Consider the following 18,402-nt stretch of genomic DNA (forward strand, 5'->3'; position numbering starts at 1 on the left):
CAGGGTGGTGAGTGACTTGGAGGGGAGCCTCCAGGTGGTGGGGTTCCCGCGTATCTGCTGCTCTTGTCCTTCTAGATGGTAGAGGTTGTGGGTTTGGAAGATGCTGTCTAAGGAACCTTGGTGAGTTACTGCAGGGCATCTTGTAGATGGCACACACGGCTGCCACTGTTTGATGGTGGTGGAGGGTTTGAATGTTTGTGGAAGGGGAGCAATCAAGCGGGGCTGCTTTGTCCTGGATGGTGAGTGTTGTTGGAGCTGCACTCATCCAGGCAAGTGGAGAGTATTCCATTCCACTCCTGACTTGTGCTTGTAGATGGTGGACAGGCTTTGGGGGGTCAGGAGGTGAGTTACTCGCTGTAGGATTCCTAGCCTTTGATCTGCCCTGGTAGCCACAGTATTAATGTGGCTAGTCCAGTTCAGTTTCTGATCAATAGCGCGAATGTTACACCTGTTTTAATTTCAAATTCCCAGCATCCGCAGTATTTTGCTTTTAGGTTGGATTGGGATGGAAACTTACCGTACGTAACAATAAGAAGAAAAAATGGTATATTTCTGATCAGTTGCAGGATTGACCGAGTGTAGGAGTAGTCCCGTCCTGGGCAGGCGAGGATAGCTGCCTGCGCTTGGCTGGGTGGAATTTCCGGCTTTTCCTGAAAAACTGATATGAGAGAACGCAATTATAATCAATTACATCACAGCTACAAAGTAGGCCGCAGATGTCCCTTGAACTGAATCTTTGTTCAATGCAATGCATAAAAAACTGATTAAATTCAATGTGCGGGAAGCATTGCGGCAACCGTCTCGAAATTCCAGCTTTGATTGGCTGAAGCAGAAAAATCTGGAATTAAAATATAAAATAACATTTACAACAATTAATTAACTTGGATCACCTGATGTGTATTTTATTAAGCCCACAGTTTTATGGAGATGGTGGCGGGCGGGGTGGTAATGTTACTGCATCAGTGACCCAGAGGCCAGGATCCACCTCAGTTTGCCAGCAAAGCCCACATCCAGTGAAGGAATAAAGTCAAGTCAACTGTGCAAATTAATATATGCACAGCACATCTGTGAAAACCAGGGCCACCCTCATTATTGTTGCTCAATATTGTGGAATATAGTTGGCCTAACCCAGTCTAATTTTCCTTTACGTTGACCCACTCTGGTACTTTGTACAATCCAAGCTACAGCAATTGGATTGATCACAATCTCAAAGATTCGGCGAAACAGTGAAGGGATTTGCAGAAAAAGCAGGAGAATGGGGCCGAGGTATAGATCGGGCCGAGGTATAGATCGGGCCGAGGTATAGATCGGGCCGAGGTATAGATCGGGCCGAGGTATAGATCGGGCCGAGGTGTAGATCGGGCCGAGGTATAGATCGGGCCGAGGTATAGATCGGGCCGAGGTATAGATCGGGCCGAGGTATAGATCGGGCCGAGGTATAGATCGGGCCGAGGTATAGATCAGGCATTATCTACCTGAATAATTTCAAGGGGCTGAATGGTCTGCTCCTGTCCTGTGATTCTCACCCCGTCCTGTGATTCTCACCCCGTCCTGTGATTCTCACCCTGTCCTGTGATTCTCACCCTGTCCTGTGATTCTCACCCTGTCCTGTGATTCTCACCCCGTCCTGTGATTCTCACTCTGTCCTGTGATTCTCACTCTGTCCTGTGATTCTCACTCTGTCCTGTGATTCTCACTCTGTCCTGTGATTCTCACTCTGTCCTGTGATTCTCACCCCGTCCTGTGATTCTCACCCTGTCCTGTGATTCTCACCCCGTACTGTGATTCTCACCCTGTCCTGTGATTCTCACTCTGTCCTGTGATTCTCACCCTGTCCTGTGATTCTCACTCTGTCCTGTGATTCTCACTCTGTCCTGTGATTCTCACCCCGTCCTGTGATTCTCACTCTGTCCTGTGATTCTCACTCTGTCCTGTGATTCTCACTCTGTCCTGTGATTCTCACCCTGTCCTGTGATTCTCACTCTGTCCTGTGATTCTCACCCTGTCCTGTGATTCTCACCCCGTACTGTGATTCTCACCCCGTCCTGTGATTCTCACTCTGTCCTGTGATTCTCACCCTGTCCTGTGATTCTCACCCCGTCCTGTGATTCTCACTCTGTCCTGTGATTCTCACCCTGTCCTGTGATTCTCACCCCGTCCTGTGATTCTCACTCTGTCCTGTGATTCTCACCCCGTCCTGTGATTCTCACCCTGTCCTGTGATTCTCACTCTGTCCTGTGATTCTCACCCTGTCCTGTGATTCTCACCCCGTCCTGTGATTCTCACCCCGTCCTGTGATTCTCACCCTGTCCTGTGATTCTCACCCCGTCCTGTGATTCTCACCCTGTCCTGTGATTCTCACCCCGTCCTGTGATTCTCACCCCGTCCTGTGATTCTCACCCTGTCCTGTGATTCTCACCCTGTCCTGTGATTCTCACTCTGTCCTGTGATTCTCACTCTGTCCTGTGATTCTCACCCCGTCCTGTGATTCTCACTCTGTCCTGTGATTCTCACCCCGTCCTGTGATTCTCACCCCGTCCTGTGATTCTCACCCTGTCCTGTGATTCTCACTCTGTCCTGTGATTCTCACCCCGTCCTGTGATTCTCACCCTGTCCTGTGATTCTCACCGTGTCCTGTGATTCTCACCCCGTCCTGTGATTCTCACTCTGTCCTGTGATTCTCACCCCGTCCTGTGATTCTCACTCTGTCCTGTGATTCTCACTCTGTCCTGTGATTCTCACTCTGTCCTGTGATTCTCACCCTGTCCTGTGATTCTCACCCTGTCCTGTGATTCTCACTCTGTCCTGTGATTCTCACCCCGTCCTGTGATTCTCACTCTGTCCTGTGATTCTCACCCCGTCCTGTGATTCTCACCCCGTCCTGTGATTCTCACCCTGTCCTGTGATTCTCACTCTGTCCTGTGATTCTCACTCTGTCCTGTGATTCTCACCCCGTCCTGTGATTCTCACTCTGTCCTGTGATTCTCACCCCGTCCTGTGATTCTCACCCTGTCCTGTGATTCTCACTCTGTCCTGTGATTCTCACCCCGTCCTGTGATTCTCACTCTGTCCTGTGATTCTCACCCTGTCCTGTGATTCTCACTCTGTCCTGTGATTCTCACCCCGTCCTGTGATTCTCACCCTGTCCTGTGATTCTCACTCTGTCCTGTGATTCTCACCCCGTCCTGTGATTCTCACTCTGTCCTGTGATTCTCACCCTGTCCTGTGATTCTCACTCTGTCCTGTGATTCTCACCCCGTACTGTGATTCTCACTCTGTCCTGTGATTCTCACCCTGTCCTGTGATTCTCACCCCGTCCTGTGATTCTCACCCTGTCCTGTGATTCTCACCCTGTCCTGTGATTCTCACCCTGTCCTGTGATTCTCACCCCGTACTGTGATTCTCACCCTGTCCTGTGATTCTCACTCTGTCCTGTGATTCTCACTCTGTCCTGTGATTCTCACCCCGTCCTGTGATTCTCACTCTGTCCTGTGATTCTCACCCCGTCCTGTGATTCTCACCCTGTCCTGTGATTCTCACCCCGTCCTGTGATTCTCACCCCGTCCTGTGATTCTCACTCTGTCCTGTGATTCTCACCCTGTCCTGTGATTCTCACCCTGTCCTGTGATTCTCACCCTGTCCTGTGATTCTCACTCTGTCCTGTGATTCTCACCCCGTCCTGTGATTCTCACCCTGTCCTGTGATTCTCACCCTGTCCTGTGATTCTCACCCCGTACTGTGATTCTCACCCCGTCCTGTGATTCTCACCCTGTCCTGTGATTCTCACTCTGTCCTGTGATTCTCACCCCGTCCTGTGATTCTCACCCCGTCCTGTGATTCTCACCCTGTCCTGTGATTCTCACCCCGTCCTGTGATTCTCACCCTGTCCTGTGATTCTCACTCTGTCCTGTGATTCTCACCCCGTCCTGTGATTCTCACCCCGTCCTGTGATTCTCACTCTGTCCTGTGATTCTCACCCCGTACTGTGATTCTCACCCCGTCCTGTGATTCTCACCCCGTCCTGTGATTCTCACCCCGTACTGTGATTCTCACCCTGTCCTGTGATTCTCACCCTGTCCTGTGATTCTCACTCTGTCCTGTGATTCTCACCCTGTCCTGTGATTCTCACCCCGTCCTGTGATTCTCACCCTGTCCTGTGATTCTCACCCCGTACTGTGATTCTCACCCCGTCCTGTGATTCTCACTCTGTCCTGTGATTCTCACCCTGTCCTGTGATTCTCACCCCGTCCTGTGATTCTCACCCTGTCCTGTGATTCTCACCCCGTACTGTGATTCTCACCCCGTACTGTGATTCTCACCCCGTCCTGTGATTCTCACCCCGTCCTGTGATTCTCACCCCGTCCTGTGATTCTCACCCCGTACTGTGATTCTCACCCCGTCCTGTGATTCTCACCCTGTCCTGTGATTCTCACCCCGTCCTGTGATTCTCACTCTGTCCTGTGATTCTCACCCCGTACTGTGATTCTCACCCCGTCCTGTGATTCTCACCCCGTCCTGTGATTCTCACCCTGTCCTGTGATTCTCACCCCGTCCTGTGATTCTCACCCTGTCCTGTGATTCTCACACTGTCCTGTGATTCTCAGCTATCACTGTAACAAATTAATTTGTCAGTTATCTCATCGCAGTTTGTGGAAATTGGTGTTTAAATTACACGTCCCATTTACTTACATAAGTGACTTTTAAAAGTAATTAACTGGTTCTGAAGCATTTGTGTGCACAGAGAGGATGTGATATGAACGCATTGTCTTTTCTTTTTAAAAAGTGTTGATGGCAATCATAGTTTTGAAGTAAAGGATGACTCCATTTGTTTGTTATGGTACCCTGGGGCGCTCCTGCTGGCTTTGTGGTGCCACCCGGGCACCTTGGCAATGCCGGAATGACAGTGCCAAGATGCCAGCCTGGCAGTGCCAAGGTGCCCGTGTTTCAGGGGAGGGCCAGGGGCCAATCTGCACCATCCCTGCACACCCAGGGGCCTCCAATGGCACGGGAACCCTCCCGGCTGCCGGTCCATGTTTGTGTGCACCAGTACTGCACGGCACCCGTCTGGGGCTCCCTGGGCGGCACGGTAGCACAGTGGTTAGCACTGTTGCTTCACAGCTCCAGGGTCCCAGGCACCCGGCTTGGGTCACTGTCTGTGCGGAGTCTGCACATTCTCCCAGTGTCTGCGTGGGTTTCCTCCGGGTGCTCCGGTTTCCTCCCAGAGTCCAAAGATGTGCTGTAGGTGAATTGGACATTCTGAATTCTCCCTGTGTACCCGAAGAGGCGCCGGAGTGTGGCGACTGGGGGATTTTCACAGTAACTTCATTGCAGTGTTAATGTAAACCTACTTGTGACAATAAAGATTATTAAATAGGAGGTCCTTCCCATTGATGATATGGAGATTGGCCTTAATTGGTGATTAATGGTGTGTCGCCACACCAGGGTGGGATCGAGATCACGCCAACGGGAACAGGCTGGTTAGATCAGAAACCGATCGGGGCCTGGCCCCGATATCTGCCTTTTCTGTGATCTAACCGGCTCGCCCCGATCCGCGGCAGGCGTAATGTGCCGTTAAATCGCGCCCAATAGCTTCATCCTGTTTTACTCTGACTCAGATTTCTATTACTGGGAACTGTTTATCGTCAACACATCCCGAGATGGTGCAATGTGATGGTGTCTACAGCACTGTGAAGGGAAAGAGCGGCAGGAAAACTGCAGGAGTAGGACCAAATCAGCTCACATCTACAACATTTAATCGTGAACATGTTCTGCACAGAATTTCAGACACTCCTTACCCAGGATGACAAGAATGAAAAGCACAGTTGCCACGGCAGCAGTGCCATAAAACATGACGTTGATGTGGTAAGTCAGCTGATCCAGATCATCCACGTTCGGCACAATCATGGGAGGAATGAGAAAGCCCAGAGCGACTCCCATCTGCCGAGAGACAGAATAGAGACAAATGTAATGAATAAAGAAGCAGACACAGGTTACAGAGACTTGACTTACTGCTGACTCACGTTGCTGACAAGAGGGAAAAGAGGGAGCCATGACCCCCGGATAAAAGCAAATTACTGCGGATGCTGGAATCTGAAATGAAAGAGAAAATGCTGGAAAATCCGAGCAGGTCTGGCAGCATCTACAGATGCTGAGATTTTCCCGCATTTTCTCTTTCGAGCCATGACCACCGTTCTCCAGTCCCTCAGCCGCGTGTTCCCGGCGGCACGCCGTCGCTGACGGCGGGATTCTCCGTTACCGCCACTGGTCAATTTCCCGTTGTGGCCGCTCCGTGCTGCCGGCGGAATGGAGGGGCGTCATTCTCCGCCGGCGGGAGTCTCTGTTTTGCCGGCGCCCGGGGGTTTCCCGACGGCGTGGGGCTGCCCCACAATGGGAAACCCCATTGACGGGCCGGTGTTACGGAGACTCCCGCCGGCCGGTCGGGGCAGAAATGTGGCGCGGCGGGTAGGAGAATTTCGCCTGAGGATCCTGCCGGTGGAGAATTCACCCCCATATGTCACACAAACATACCAACATACGGATGAGGAGCAGGAGTAGGCCACTCGGCCTCTCGAGCCTGCTCCGCCATTCAATAACATCATTGGCTAATCGGAATGTAACTCAACTCCACATTCCTGCCGATCCCGGATAACCTTTCACCCCTCGTTCATCAAGAATCTCTCTCGCTTGACCTTAAAAATGTTCAAAGATTCTGCTTCTGCCTTTGAGGATGAAGAGCCCCAGAGTCTCGCCCCTCTCTGAGAGAAAAAATGTCCCAGTCATATTCTCAATAACCAACATGTTACTTTTTCATCGCGATCAGCCTCTCCACACCCACCTACACAGCGGGAAAGAATTACCACAACTTAAAGGGATTAAATTACAAAGAAAAGTTGCACCTTGAACTGACATAAAACTGAGCTACCAGGCACAATTAACCCTGCTGAGTGTTTATCTCCCACACATACCTGCCCCTTGTTGTCACCTCTCCCACCCCACTTACCTTCAACTATCAACGGCAGATATTATGAAATATTGATGTGATCTCTGCTACAATTACGCAATCTTACAACACACAGCAGATAAACTTCTTTCCACACTATAGGAAGGATGTGAACACATTGGAGAGAGCAGGAGAGGTTTCCAGGAATGGTTCCCGGGATGGGAGAGGTTTCCAGGAATGGTTCCAGGGATGAGAAACTTCAGTTGTGAGGAAAAATTGGAGAGGTTGGGAATGTTCTCCTTGAAGAGAAGGCGGCTAAGAGGAAATTTGATAGAGATGTTTAAAACCATGAGAGGGCTGGACAGAGTAGACAGGTAGAAGCTGTTCCCGCTTCTAAAAGGGTCAAGGACGAGAGGGCACAGATTTAAAGTGATTTGCAAAAGAAGCAAATGTGGTGTGAGAAAAAGCTTTCTCACAGCGAGTGGTTGGGGTCTGGAATGCACGGCCTGGGAGTGTGGTGGAGGCAGGTTCAATCGAGGCAGTCAACGTGCCATTTAACTGGGCGTTCGATAATTATTTGAATAGAAACAATATGGTGCACAGAGCAAAGGCAGGGGAACAGCGCGAAGCAATTAGGATCGTTTGGAGAGTCGATGCAAACACATAAGAACATGAACCGTACCAGTTTCACCAATATTCCCAATTCTACCATGTAAACACCACCGATGTTCCCCGTCCACCATATAAACTTCACCGATATTCCCCGTCCACCGTATAAACTTCACCGATATTCCACATCCACCGTATAAACTTCATCGATATTCCCCGTCCACCGTATAAACTTCACCGATATTCCCCGTCCACCGTATAAACTTCACCAATATTCCCCCGTCCACCATATAAACTTCACCGATATTCCCCGTCCACCATATAAACTTCACCGATATTCCCCCATCCACCGTATAAACTTCACCGATATTCTCCATCCACCATATAAACTTCACCGATATTCCCCCATCCACCGTATCAACTTCACCGATATTCCACATCCACCGTATAAACTTCACCGATATTCCACATCCACCGTATAAATTTCACCGATATTCCCCCGTCCACCGCATAAACTTCACCGATATTCCCCGTCCACCGTATAAACTTCACCGATATTCCACAACCACCGTATAAATTTCACCGATATTCCCCCTTCCACCGTATAAACTTCACCGATATTCCCCATCCACCGTATAAACTTCACCGATATTCCACATCCACCGTATAAATTTCACCGATATTCCCCCGTCCACCGTATAAACTTCACCGATATTCCCCCGTCCACCGTATAAACTTCACCGATATTCCCCCGTCCACCGTATAAACTTCACCGATATTCCCCATCCACCGTATAAACTTCACCGATATTCCACATCCACCGTATAAATTTCACCGATATTCCCCCGTCCACCGTATAAACTTCACCGATATTCCCCGTCCACCGTATAAACTTCACCGATATTCCCCGTCCACCGTATCAACTTCACCGATATTCCCCCGTCCACCGTATAAACGTCACCGATATTCCCCGTCCACCGTATAAACTTCACCGATATTCCCCCGTCCACCGTATAAACTTCACCGATATTCCCCCATCCACCGTATAAACTACACCGATGTTCCCCATCCACCGTATCAACTTCACCGATATTCCCCCGTCCACCGTATAAACGTCACCGATATTCCCCGTCCACCGTATAAACTTCACCGATATTCCCCCGTCCACCGTATAAACTTCACCGATATTCCCCCGTCCACCGTATAAACTTCACCGATATTCCCCATCCACCGTATAAACTTCACCGATATTCCCCCATCCACCGTATCAACTTCACCGATATTCCCCATCCACCGTATAAACTTCACCGATATTCCCCATCCACCGTATAAACTTCACCGATATTCCCCCATCCACCGTATAAACTTCACCGATATTCCACATCCACCGTATAAACTTCACCGATATTCCCCATCCACCGTATAAACTTCACCGATATTCCTCCATTCACCGTATAAACTTCACCGATATTCCCCATCCACCGTATAAACTTCACCGATATTCCCCATCCACCGTATAAACTTCACCGGTATTCCACGTCCACCGTATAAACTTCACCGATATTCCCCGTCCACCGTATAAACTTCACCGATATTCCCCCATCCACCATATAAACTTCACCGATATTCCCCCATCCACCATATAAACTTCACCGATATTCCCCGTCCACCGTATAAACTTCACCGATATTCCCCATCCAGCGTATAAACTTCACCGATATTCCTCATCCACCGTATAAACTTCACCGATATTGTCCATCTACCATATAAACTTCACCGATATTCCTCATCCACCGTATAAACTTCACCGATGTTCCCCATCCACCGTATAAACTTCACCGATATTCCCCATCCACCGTATAAACTTCACCGATATTCCCCATCCACCGTATAAACTTCACCGATATTCCCCATCCACCGTATAAACTTCACCGATATTCCCCATCCACCGTATAAACTTCACCGATGTTCCCCATCCACCGTATAAACTTCACCGATATTCCCCTGTCCACCGTATAAACTTCACCGATATTCCCCCATCCACCGTATCAACTTCACCGATATTCCCCCGTCCACCGTATAAACTTCACCGATATTCCACATCCACCGTATAAACTTCACCGATATTCCACATCCACCGTATAAACTTCACCGATATTCCCCATCCACCGTATAAACGTCACTGGTATTCCACATCCACCGTATAAACTTCACCGATATTCCCCATCCACCGTATAAACTTCACCGGTATTCCCCATCCACCGTATAAACTTCACCGATATTGTCCATCTACCATATAAACTTCACCGATATTCCTCATCCACCGTATAAACTTCACCGATGTTCCCCATCCACCGTATAAACTTCACCGATATTCCCCACCCACCATATAAACTTCACCGATATTCCTCATCCACCGTATAAACTTCACCGATATTCCCCATCCACCGTATAAACTTCACCGATATTCTCCATCCACCGTATAAACTTCACCGATATTCTCCATCCACCGTATAAACTTCACCGGTATTCCACATCCACCGTATAAACTTCACCGATATTCCCCACCCACCGTATAAACTTCACCGATATTCCCCATCCACCGTATAAACTTCACCGATATTCCCCACCCACCGTATAAACTTCACCGATATTCCCCATCCACCGTATAAACTTCACCGATATTCCCCATCCACCGTATAAACCTCACCGATATTCTCCATCCACCGTATAAACTTCACCGGTATTCCACATCCACCGTATAAACTTCGCCGATATTCCCCGTCCACCGTATAAACTTCACCGATATGCCCCCGTCCACCGTATAAACTTCACCGATATTCCCCTGTCCACCGTATAAACTTCACCGATATTCCCCCATCCACCGTATCAACTTCACCGATATTCCCCCGTCCACCGTATAAACGTCACCGATATTCCCCGTCCACCGTATAAACTTCACCGATATTCTCCCCTCCACCGTATAAACTTCACCGATATTCCCCATCCACCGTATAAACTTCACCGATATTCCCCATCCACCGTATAAACTTCACCGAATTCCCCATCGACCGTATAAACTTCACCGATATTCCCCCATCCACCGTATAAACTTCACCGATATTCTCCATCCACCGTATAAACTTCACCGATATTCCCCATCCACCGTATAAACTTCACCGATATTCTCCATCCACCGGTATTCCACATCCACCGTATAAACTTCACCGATATTCCCCACCCACCGTATAAACTTCACCGATATTCCACGTCCACCGTATAAACTTCACCGATATTCCCCATCCACCGTATAAACGTCACTGGTATTCCACATCCACCGTATAAACTTCACCGATATTCCCTATCCACCGTATAAACTTCACCGGTATTCCGCATCCACCGTATAAACTTCACCGATATTCTCCATCCACCGTATAAACTTCACCAATATACCCCATCCACCGTATAAACGTCACCGATATTCCCCGTCCACCGTATAAACGTCACCGATATTCCCCGTCCACCGTATAAACTTGACCGGTATTCCACATCCACCGTATAAACTTTACCGATATTCCCCGTCCACCGTATAAACGTGACCGATATTCCCCGTCCACCGTATAAACTTCACCGGTATTCCACATCCACCGTATAAACTTCACCGATATTGTCCATCCACCGTATAAACGTCACCGATATTCCCCATCCACCGTATAAACTTCACCGATATTCCACATCCACCGTATAAATTTCACCGATATTCCCCGTCCACCGTATAAACGTCACCGATATTCCCCATCCACCGTATAAACTTCACCGATATTCCCTGTCCACCGTATAAACGTCACCGATATTCCCCGTCCACCGTATAAACTTCACCGATATTCCCCCATCCACCGTATAAATTTCACCGATATTCCCCGTCCACCGTATAAACTTCACCGATATTCCCCCATCCACCGTATCAACTTCACCGGTATTCCACATCCACCGTATAAACTTCACCGATATTCTCCGTCCACCGTATAAACTTCACCGATATTCCCCCATCCACCATATAAACTTCACCGATATTCCCCGTCCACCGTATAAACTTCACCGATATTCCCCCATCCACCATATAAATTGCATTTGTGAGTTTGAAAATGATCTGAACAGCCCCTCAAAACAGTCCCAGGATCAATGTTCTTGAACCTCCCCAGCTCGGTTAGGTGTATCAGCAGTGGCGATGGTTTAGCTACACGTGTAGTGGTAAAAAACAGCAGCGTTTCAACTCCCTGCACTATCCAATTGGCCCTGCTAGAAAACACACATGTGGATGTTAAACAAGGGCAAAATGAATTCAGCTCCACACACACAGTCTGCCATGGACCCCAACTCAATCAAAACCTTCAGGAGAAAAGGAGGGAATTTAGTGGAGAAACGATAACTGCCGGTGAAGAATTACAACCTTGTAATTGTCGATTATCTTGAACCGCACACTTAACGTTGGGTGAATGTCACCATCCCATGGTTTTAACTGCCTGTGAACATTGCTAGGGGTCACTGAGCTGGAACTCACTAGTTTAGCATTAGGAAAGATCTGAAAACAGTGGATCAGTAACTACAGAGTTGGACTTGGGCCACAGTTAACATTCAGACACCCAGAATGTTGATGATGAGGTTAAATTAATAATAATTTTACAGACTGGATGCCCACAGCACGTCTGAAGAAAGGTTAACTTGTATTTTCCCGTCACAATCTCCAACCCCAGTTTGCTGCAGGTTTGCAGTATTCCGTCTTCACTGAGGTCGTTCCGTTTACAATGGCAAAAGTAACAATTGGAAAAAGGAATCTTTCACCAAAGCAAAATATTGAAAAAGATGAAATCTGGAAAATAAAATTAAAAAAAATAAAGGTAAAGAAATGGCAGTGATAAAGAGAAGGAAGAGTATTGGAGTTAAAGCAGGAAGATCGTTTTCCAGGATTGTGGGGGTTTTAACTTTCATATAAAATTAAAAGTTGACCTGAATTAGGAACAGTTAGCAGCTGTTCCAGGGTCCAATGATTTGGAAGGATGAATATCTACCTCTGACATCATGGAATAAATTTAATCTTGGGGGGGGGGGGGGGGGGCATTCCCATTGGGTAGTTGGGCGGGGTGATGTGCCATCAATTATAACAAAGACGAGTTGTGGAACGAAACTGTGGCTTTAATAAGCTAAACGAGAACCTGCTGGCAACTGATCCCGAACTGGGGCAGGGCCAGAGGTCGGCCACCTTTATACAGAGCCTGAGGGGAGGAGCCACAGGCGGAGCCAGCAGAGACAACAAACAATATATATAATATAATAACTGTGGTTTACCACAATATATATAATACAGTAACAGTGGTTTATCACATTCACCCCCTGTTTAAAAAAAGAGTCCGGCGGGGGTGAAGTGGACTTAAAGATCGAGTCTGTCGGGGGCTTTGACCTTCCGCTGTGAACGCCTCAGTCCCGGCTGTGGAGTGGGCAATGGTGTCGAGACCTGCGTGTCCGGGAGCTTGTCGTCTTCTTGTTCGTCCCGTAGTAGGCATCTCTTCAGGGTCTTGGGGCAGTGGGGGAGGGGAAGTTCCAGGAGGGGGCGCATGCGGTCGGGCCCTAGGACCCCGTTTTCAACCACGTAGCCAAGGATGGCTAGGCGGGTTATGCGGAAAACGCATTTCTCCTTATTATATGTGAGGTTAAGGAGCTTAGCGGTGTGGAGGAAATGTCGGAGGTTAGCGTCATGGTCCTGCTGGTCATGGCCGCAGATGGTGACATTATCCAGATACGGGAACGTGGCCCGCAGCCCGTACTGGTCAACCATTTGGTCCATCACTCGTTGGAAGACCGAGACCCCATTGGTGACGCCAAAGGGGACCCTGAGGAAGTGGTAGAGGCGGCCATCTGCCTCGAAGGCAGTGTATTGGCGGTCCTCCGGGCAGTTAGGGAGCTGGTGGTACACGGACTTCAAGTCAACAATGGAGAAGACTCGATACTGCGCAATCTGATTAACCATGTCAGATATAAGAACATAAGAACTAGGAGCAGGAGTAGGCCACCTGGCCCCTCGGGCCTGCTCTGCTATTCAATGAGATCATGGCTGATCTTTTGTGGACTCAGCTCCACTTTCCGGCCTGAACACCATAACCCTTAATCCCTTTATTCTTCAAAAAACTATCTATCTTTATCTTAAAAACATTTAATGAAGGAGCCTCAACTGCTTCACTGGGCAAGGAATTCCATGGATTCACAACCCTTTGGGTGAAAAAGTTCCTCCTAAACTCAGTCCGAAATCTACTTCCCCTTATTTTGAGGCTATGCCCCCTAGTTCTGCTTTCACCCGCCAGTGGAAACAACCTGCCCGCATCTATCCTATCTATTCCCTTCATAATTTTATATGTTTATATAAGATTCCCCCCTCATCCTTCTAAATTCCAATGAGTACAGTCCCAGTCTACTCAACCTCTCCTCGTAATCCAACCCCTTCAGCTCTGGGATTAACCTAGTGAATCTCCTCTGCACTCCCTCCAGTGCCAGTACGTCCTTTCTCAAGTAAGGAGACCAAAACTGAACACAATACTCCAGGTGTGGCCTCACTAACACCTTATACAATTGCAGCATAACCTCCCTAGTCTTAAACTCCATCCCTCTAGCAATGAAGGACAAAATGCCCCATCCAGCGTATAAACTTCACCGATATTCCCCCATCCACCATATAAACTTCACCAATATTCCCCATCCACCGTATAAACTTCACCGATATTCCCCATCCACCGTATAAACCTCACCGATATTCCCCGTCCACCGTATAAACTTCACCGCTATGCCCCCGTCCACCGTATAAACTTCACCGATATTCCCTGTCCACCGTATAAACTTCACCGATATTCCCCCATCCACCGTATCAACTTCACCGATATTCCCCCGTCCACCGTATAAACTTCACCGATATTCCCCCGTCCGCCGTATAAACTTCACCAAATTCCCCATCGACCGTATAAACTTCACCGATATTTCCCCATCCACCGTATAAACTTCACCGATATTCCCCCATCCACCGTATAAACTTCACCGATATTCCACATCCACCGTATAAACGTCACCGATATTCCCCATCCATCGTATAAACTTCACCGATATTCCTCATCCACCGTATAAACTTCACCGATATTGTCCATCTACCATATAAACTTCACCGATATTCCTCATCCACTGTATAAACTTCACTGATATTCCCAATCCACCATATAAACTTCACCGATATTCCACATCCACCGTATAAACTTCACCGATATTGTCCATGCACCGTATAAATGTCACCGATATTCCCCATCCATCGTATAAACTTCACCGATATTCCTCATCCACCGTATAAACTTCACCGATATTGTCCATCTACCATATAAACTTCACCGATATTCCTCATCCACCGTATAAACTTCACTGATATTCCCAATCCACCATATAAACTTCACCGATATTCCACATCCACAGTATAAACTTCACCGATATTGTCCATGCACCGTATAAACTTCACCGATATTGTCCATCCACCTTATAAACTTCACCGGTATTCCCCGTCCACCGTATAAACTTCACCGATATGCCCCCGTCCACCGTATAAACTTCACCGATATTCCCCCGTCCACCATATAAACTTCACCGATATTCCCCCATCCACCGTATCAACTTCACCGATATTCCCCCGTCCACCGTATAAACGTCACCGATATTCCACATCCACCGTATAAACTTCGCCGATATTCCCCGTCCACCGTATAAACTTCACCGATATGCCCCCGTCCACCGTATAAACTTCACCGATATTCCCCCGTCCACCATATAAACTTCACCGATATTCCCCCATCCACCGTATCAACTTCACCGATATTCCCCCGTCCACCGTATAAACGTCACCGATATTCCCCGTCCACCGTATAAACTTCACCGATATTCTCCCATCCACCGTATAAATTTCACCGATATTCCCCATCCACCGTATAAACTTCACTGATATTCCCCATCCACCGTATAAACTTCACCGAATTCCCCATCGACCGTATAAACTTCACCGATATTCCCCCATCCACCGTATAAACTTCACCGATATTCCACATCCACCGTATAAACTTCACCGATATTCCCCATCCACCGTATAAACTTCACCGATATTCCTCCATCCACCGTATAAACTTCACCGATATTCCCCATCCACCGTATAACTTCACCGATATTGTCCATCCACCTTATAAACTTCACCGATATTCTCCATCCACCGTATAAATTTCACCGATATTCCCCATCCACCGTATAAACTTCACCGATATTCTCCATCCACCGGTATTCCACATCTACCGTATAAACTTCACCGATATTCCCCACCCACCGTATAAACTTCACCGATATTCCACATCCACCGTATAAACTTCACCGATATTCCCCATCCACCGTATAAACGTCACTGGTATTCCACATCCACCGTATAAACTTCACCAATATTCCCCATCCACCGTATAAACGTCACCGATATTCCCCGTCCACCGTATAAACGTCACCGATATTCCCCGTCCACCGTATAAACTTCACCGGTATTCCACATCCACCGTATAAACTTTACCGATATTCCCCGTCCACCGTATAAACGTGACCGATATTCCCCGTCCACCGTATAAACTTCACCGGTATTCCACATCCACCGTATAAACTTCACCGATATTGTCCATCCACCGTATAAACGTCACCGATATTCCCCATCCACCGTATAAACTTCACCGATATTCCCCATCCACCGTATAAATTTCACCGATATTCCCCGTCCACCGTATAAACGTCACCGATATTCCCCATCCACCGTATAAACTTCACCGATATTCCGCCATCCACCATATAAACTTCACCGATATTCCCTGTCCACCGTATAAACGTCACCGATATTCCCCGTCCACCGTATAAACTTCACCGATATTCCCCCATCCACCGTATAAATTTCACCGATATTCCCCGTCCACCGTATAAACTTCACCGATATTCCCCGTCCACCGTATAAACTTCACCGATATTCCCCCATTCACCATATAAACTTCACCGATATTCCCCCATCCACCATATAAACTTCACCAATATTCCCCATCCAGCGTATAAACTTCACCGATATTCCCCATCCACCGTATAAACTTCACCGATATTCCTCATCCACCGTATAAATTTCACCGATATTCCCCGTCCACCGTATAAACATCACCGATATTCCCCGTCCACCGTATAAACTTCACCGGTATTCCACATCCACCGTATAAACTTCACCGATATTCCCCCATCCACCATATAAACTTCACCGATATTCCCCCATCCACCATATAAACTTCACCGATATTCCCCATCCACCATATAAACTTCACCGATATTCCCCGTCCACCGTATAAACTTCACCGATATTCCCCCATCCACCATATAAATTGCATTTGTGAGTTTGAAAATGATCTGAACAGCCCCTCAAAACAGTCCCAGGATCAATGTTCTTGAACCTCCCCAGCTCGGTTAGGTGCATCAGCAGTGGCGATGGTTTAGCTACACGTGTAGTGGTAAAAAAACAGCAGCGTTTCAACTCCCTGCACTATCCAATTGGCCCTGCTAGAAAACACACATGTGGATGTTAAACAAGGGCAAAATGAATTCAGCTCCACACACACAGTCCCCAACTCAATCAAAACCTTCAGGAGAAAAGGAGGGAATTTAGTGGAGAAACGATAACTGCCGGTGAAGAATTACAACCTTGTAATTGTCGATTATCTTGAACCGCACACTTAACGTTGGGTGAATGTCACCATCCCATGGTTTTAACTGCCTGTGAACATTGCTAGGGGTCACTGAGCTGGAACTCACTAGTTTAGCATTAGGAAAGATCTGAAAACAGTGGATCAGTAACTACAGAGTTGGACTTGGGCCACAGTTAACATTCAGACACCCAGAATGTTGATGATGAGGTTAAATTAATAATAATTTTACAGACTGGATGCCCACAGCACGTCTGAAGAAAGGTTAACTTGTATTTTCCCGTCACAATCTCCAACCCCAGTTTGCTGCAGGTTTGCAGTATTCCGTCTTCACTGAGGTCGTTCCGTTTACAATGGCAAAAGTAACAATTGGAAAAAGGAATCTTTCACCAAAGCAAAATATTGAAAAAGATGAAATCTGGAAAATAAAATTTAAAAAAAATAAAGGTAAAGAAATGGCAGTGATAAAGAGAAGGAAGAGTATTGGAGTTAAAGCAGGAAGATCGTTTTCCAGGATTGTGGGGGTTTTAACTTTCATATAAAATTAAAAGTTGACCTGAATTAGGAACAGTTAGCAGCTGTTCCAGGGTCCAATGATTTGGAAGGATGAATATCTACCTCTGACATCATGGAATAAATTTAATCTTGGGGGGGGGGGGGGGGGGGGGGGGGGGGGGGAGAACCTGCTGGCAACTGATCCCGAACTGGGGCAGGGCCAGAGGTCGGCCACCTTTATACAGAGCCTGAGGGGAGGAGCCACAGGCGGAGCCAGCAGAGACAACAAACAATATATATAATATAATAACTGTGGTTTACCACAATATATATAATACAGTAACAGTGGTTTATCACATTCACCCCCTGTTTAAAAAAAGAGTCCGGCGGGGGTGAAGTGGACTTAAAGATCGAGTCTGTCGGGGGCTTTGACCTTCCGCTGTGAACGCCTCAGTCCCGGCTGTGGAGTGGGCAATGGTGTCGAGACCTGCGTGTCCGGGAGCTTGTCGTCTTCCTGTTCGTCCCGTAGTAGGCATCTCTTCAGGGCCTTGGGCAGTGGGGGAGGGGAAGTTCCAG

At 47.8% G+C, this 18,402-nt stretch overlaps 1 protein-coding gene across 1 annotated transcript in view; it reads right to left on the reverse strand.

Annotated features, from left to right (window-relative positions):
• Positions 1-18,402, reverse strand: part of flvcr2a (FLVCR choline and putative heme transporter 2a) — a 390,222-nt gene that overhangs the window by 289,336 nt on the left and 82,484 nt on the right. The window contains exons 2-3 of the mRNA XM_072494542.1: positions 5,796-5,937; positions 518-658 (exon numbers count right to left, since the gene is read on the reverse strand). Coding sequence (XP_072350643.1) covers positions 518-658; positions 5,796-5,937 — 283 coding nt within the window. The remainder of the gene's footprint in view (positions 1-517; positions 659-5,795; positions 5,938-18,402) is intronic.

Source organism: Scyliorhinus torazame, chromosome 2 (genome assembly GCF_047496885.1).
Source record: "Scyliorhinus torazame isolate Kashiwa2021f chromosome 2, sScyTor2.1, whole genome shotgun sequence".
Lineage (NCBI taxonomy): Eukaryota > Metazoa > Chordata > Chondrichthyes > Carcharhiniformes > Scyliorhinidae > Scyliorhinus > Scyliorhinus torazame.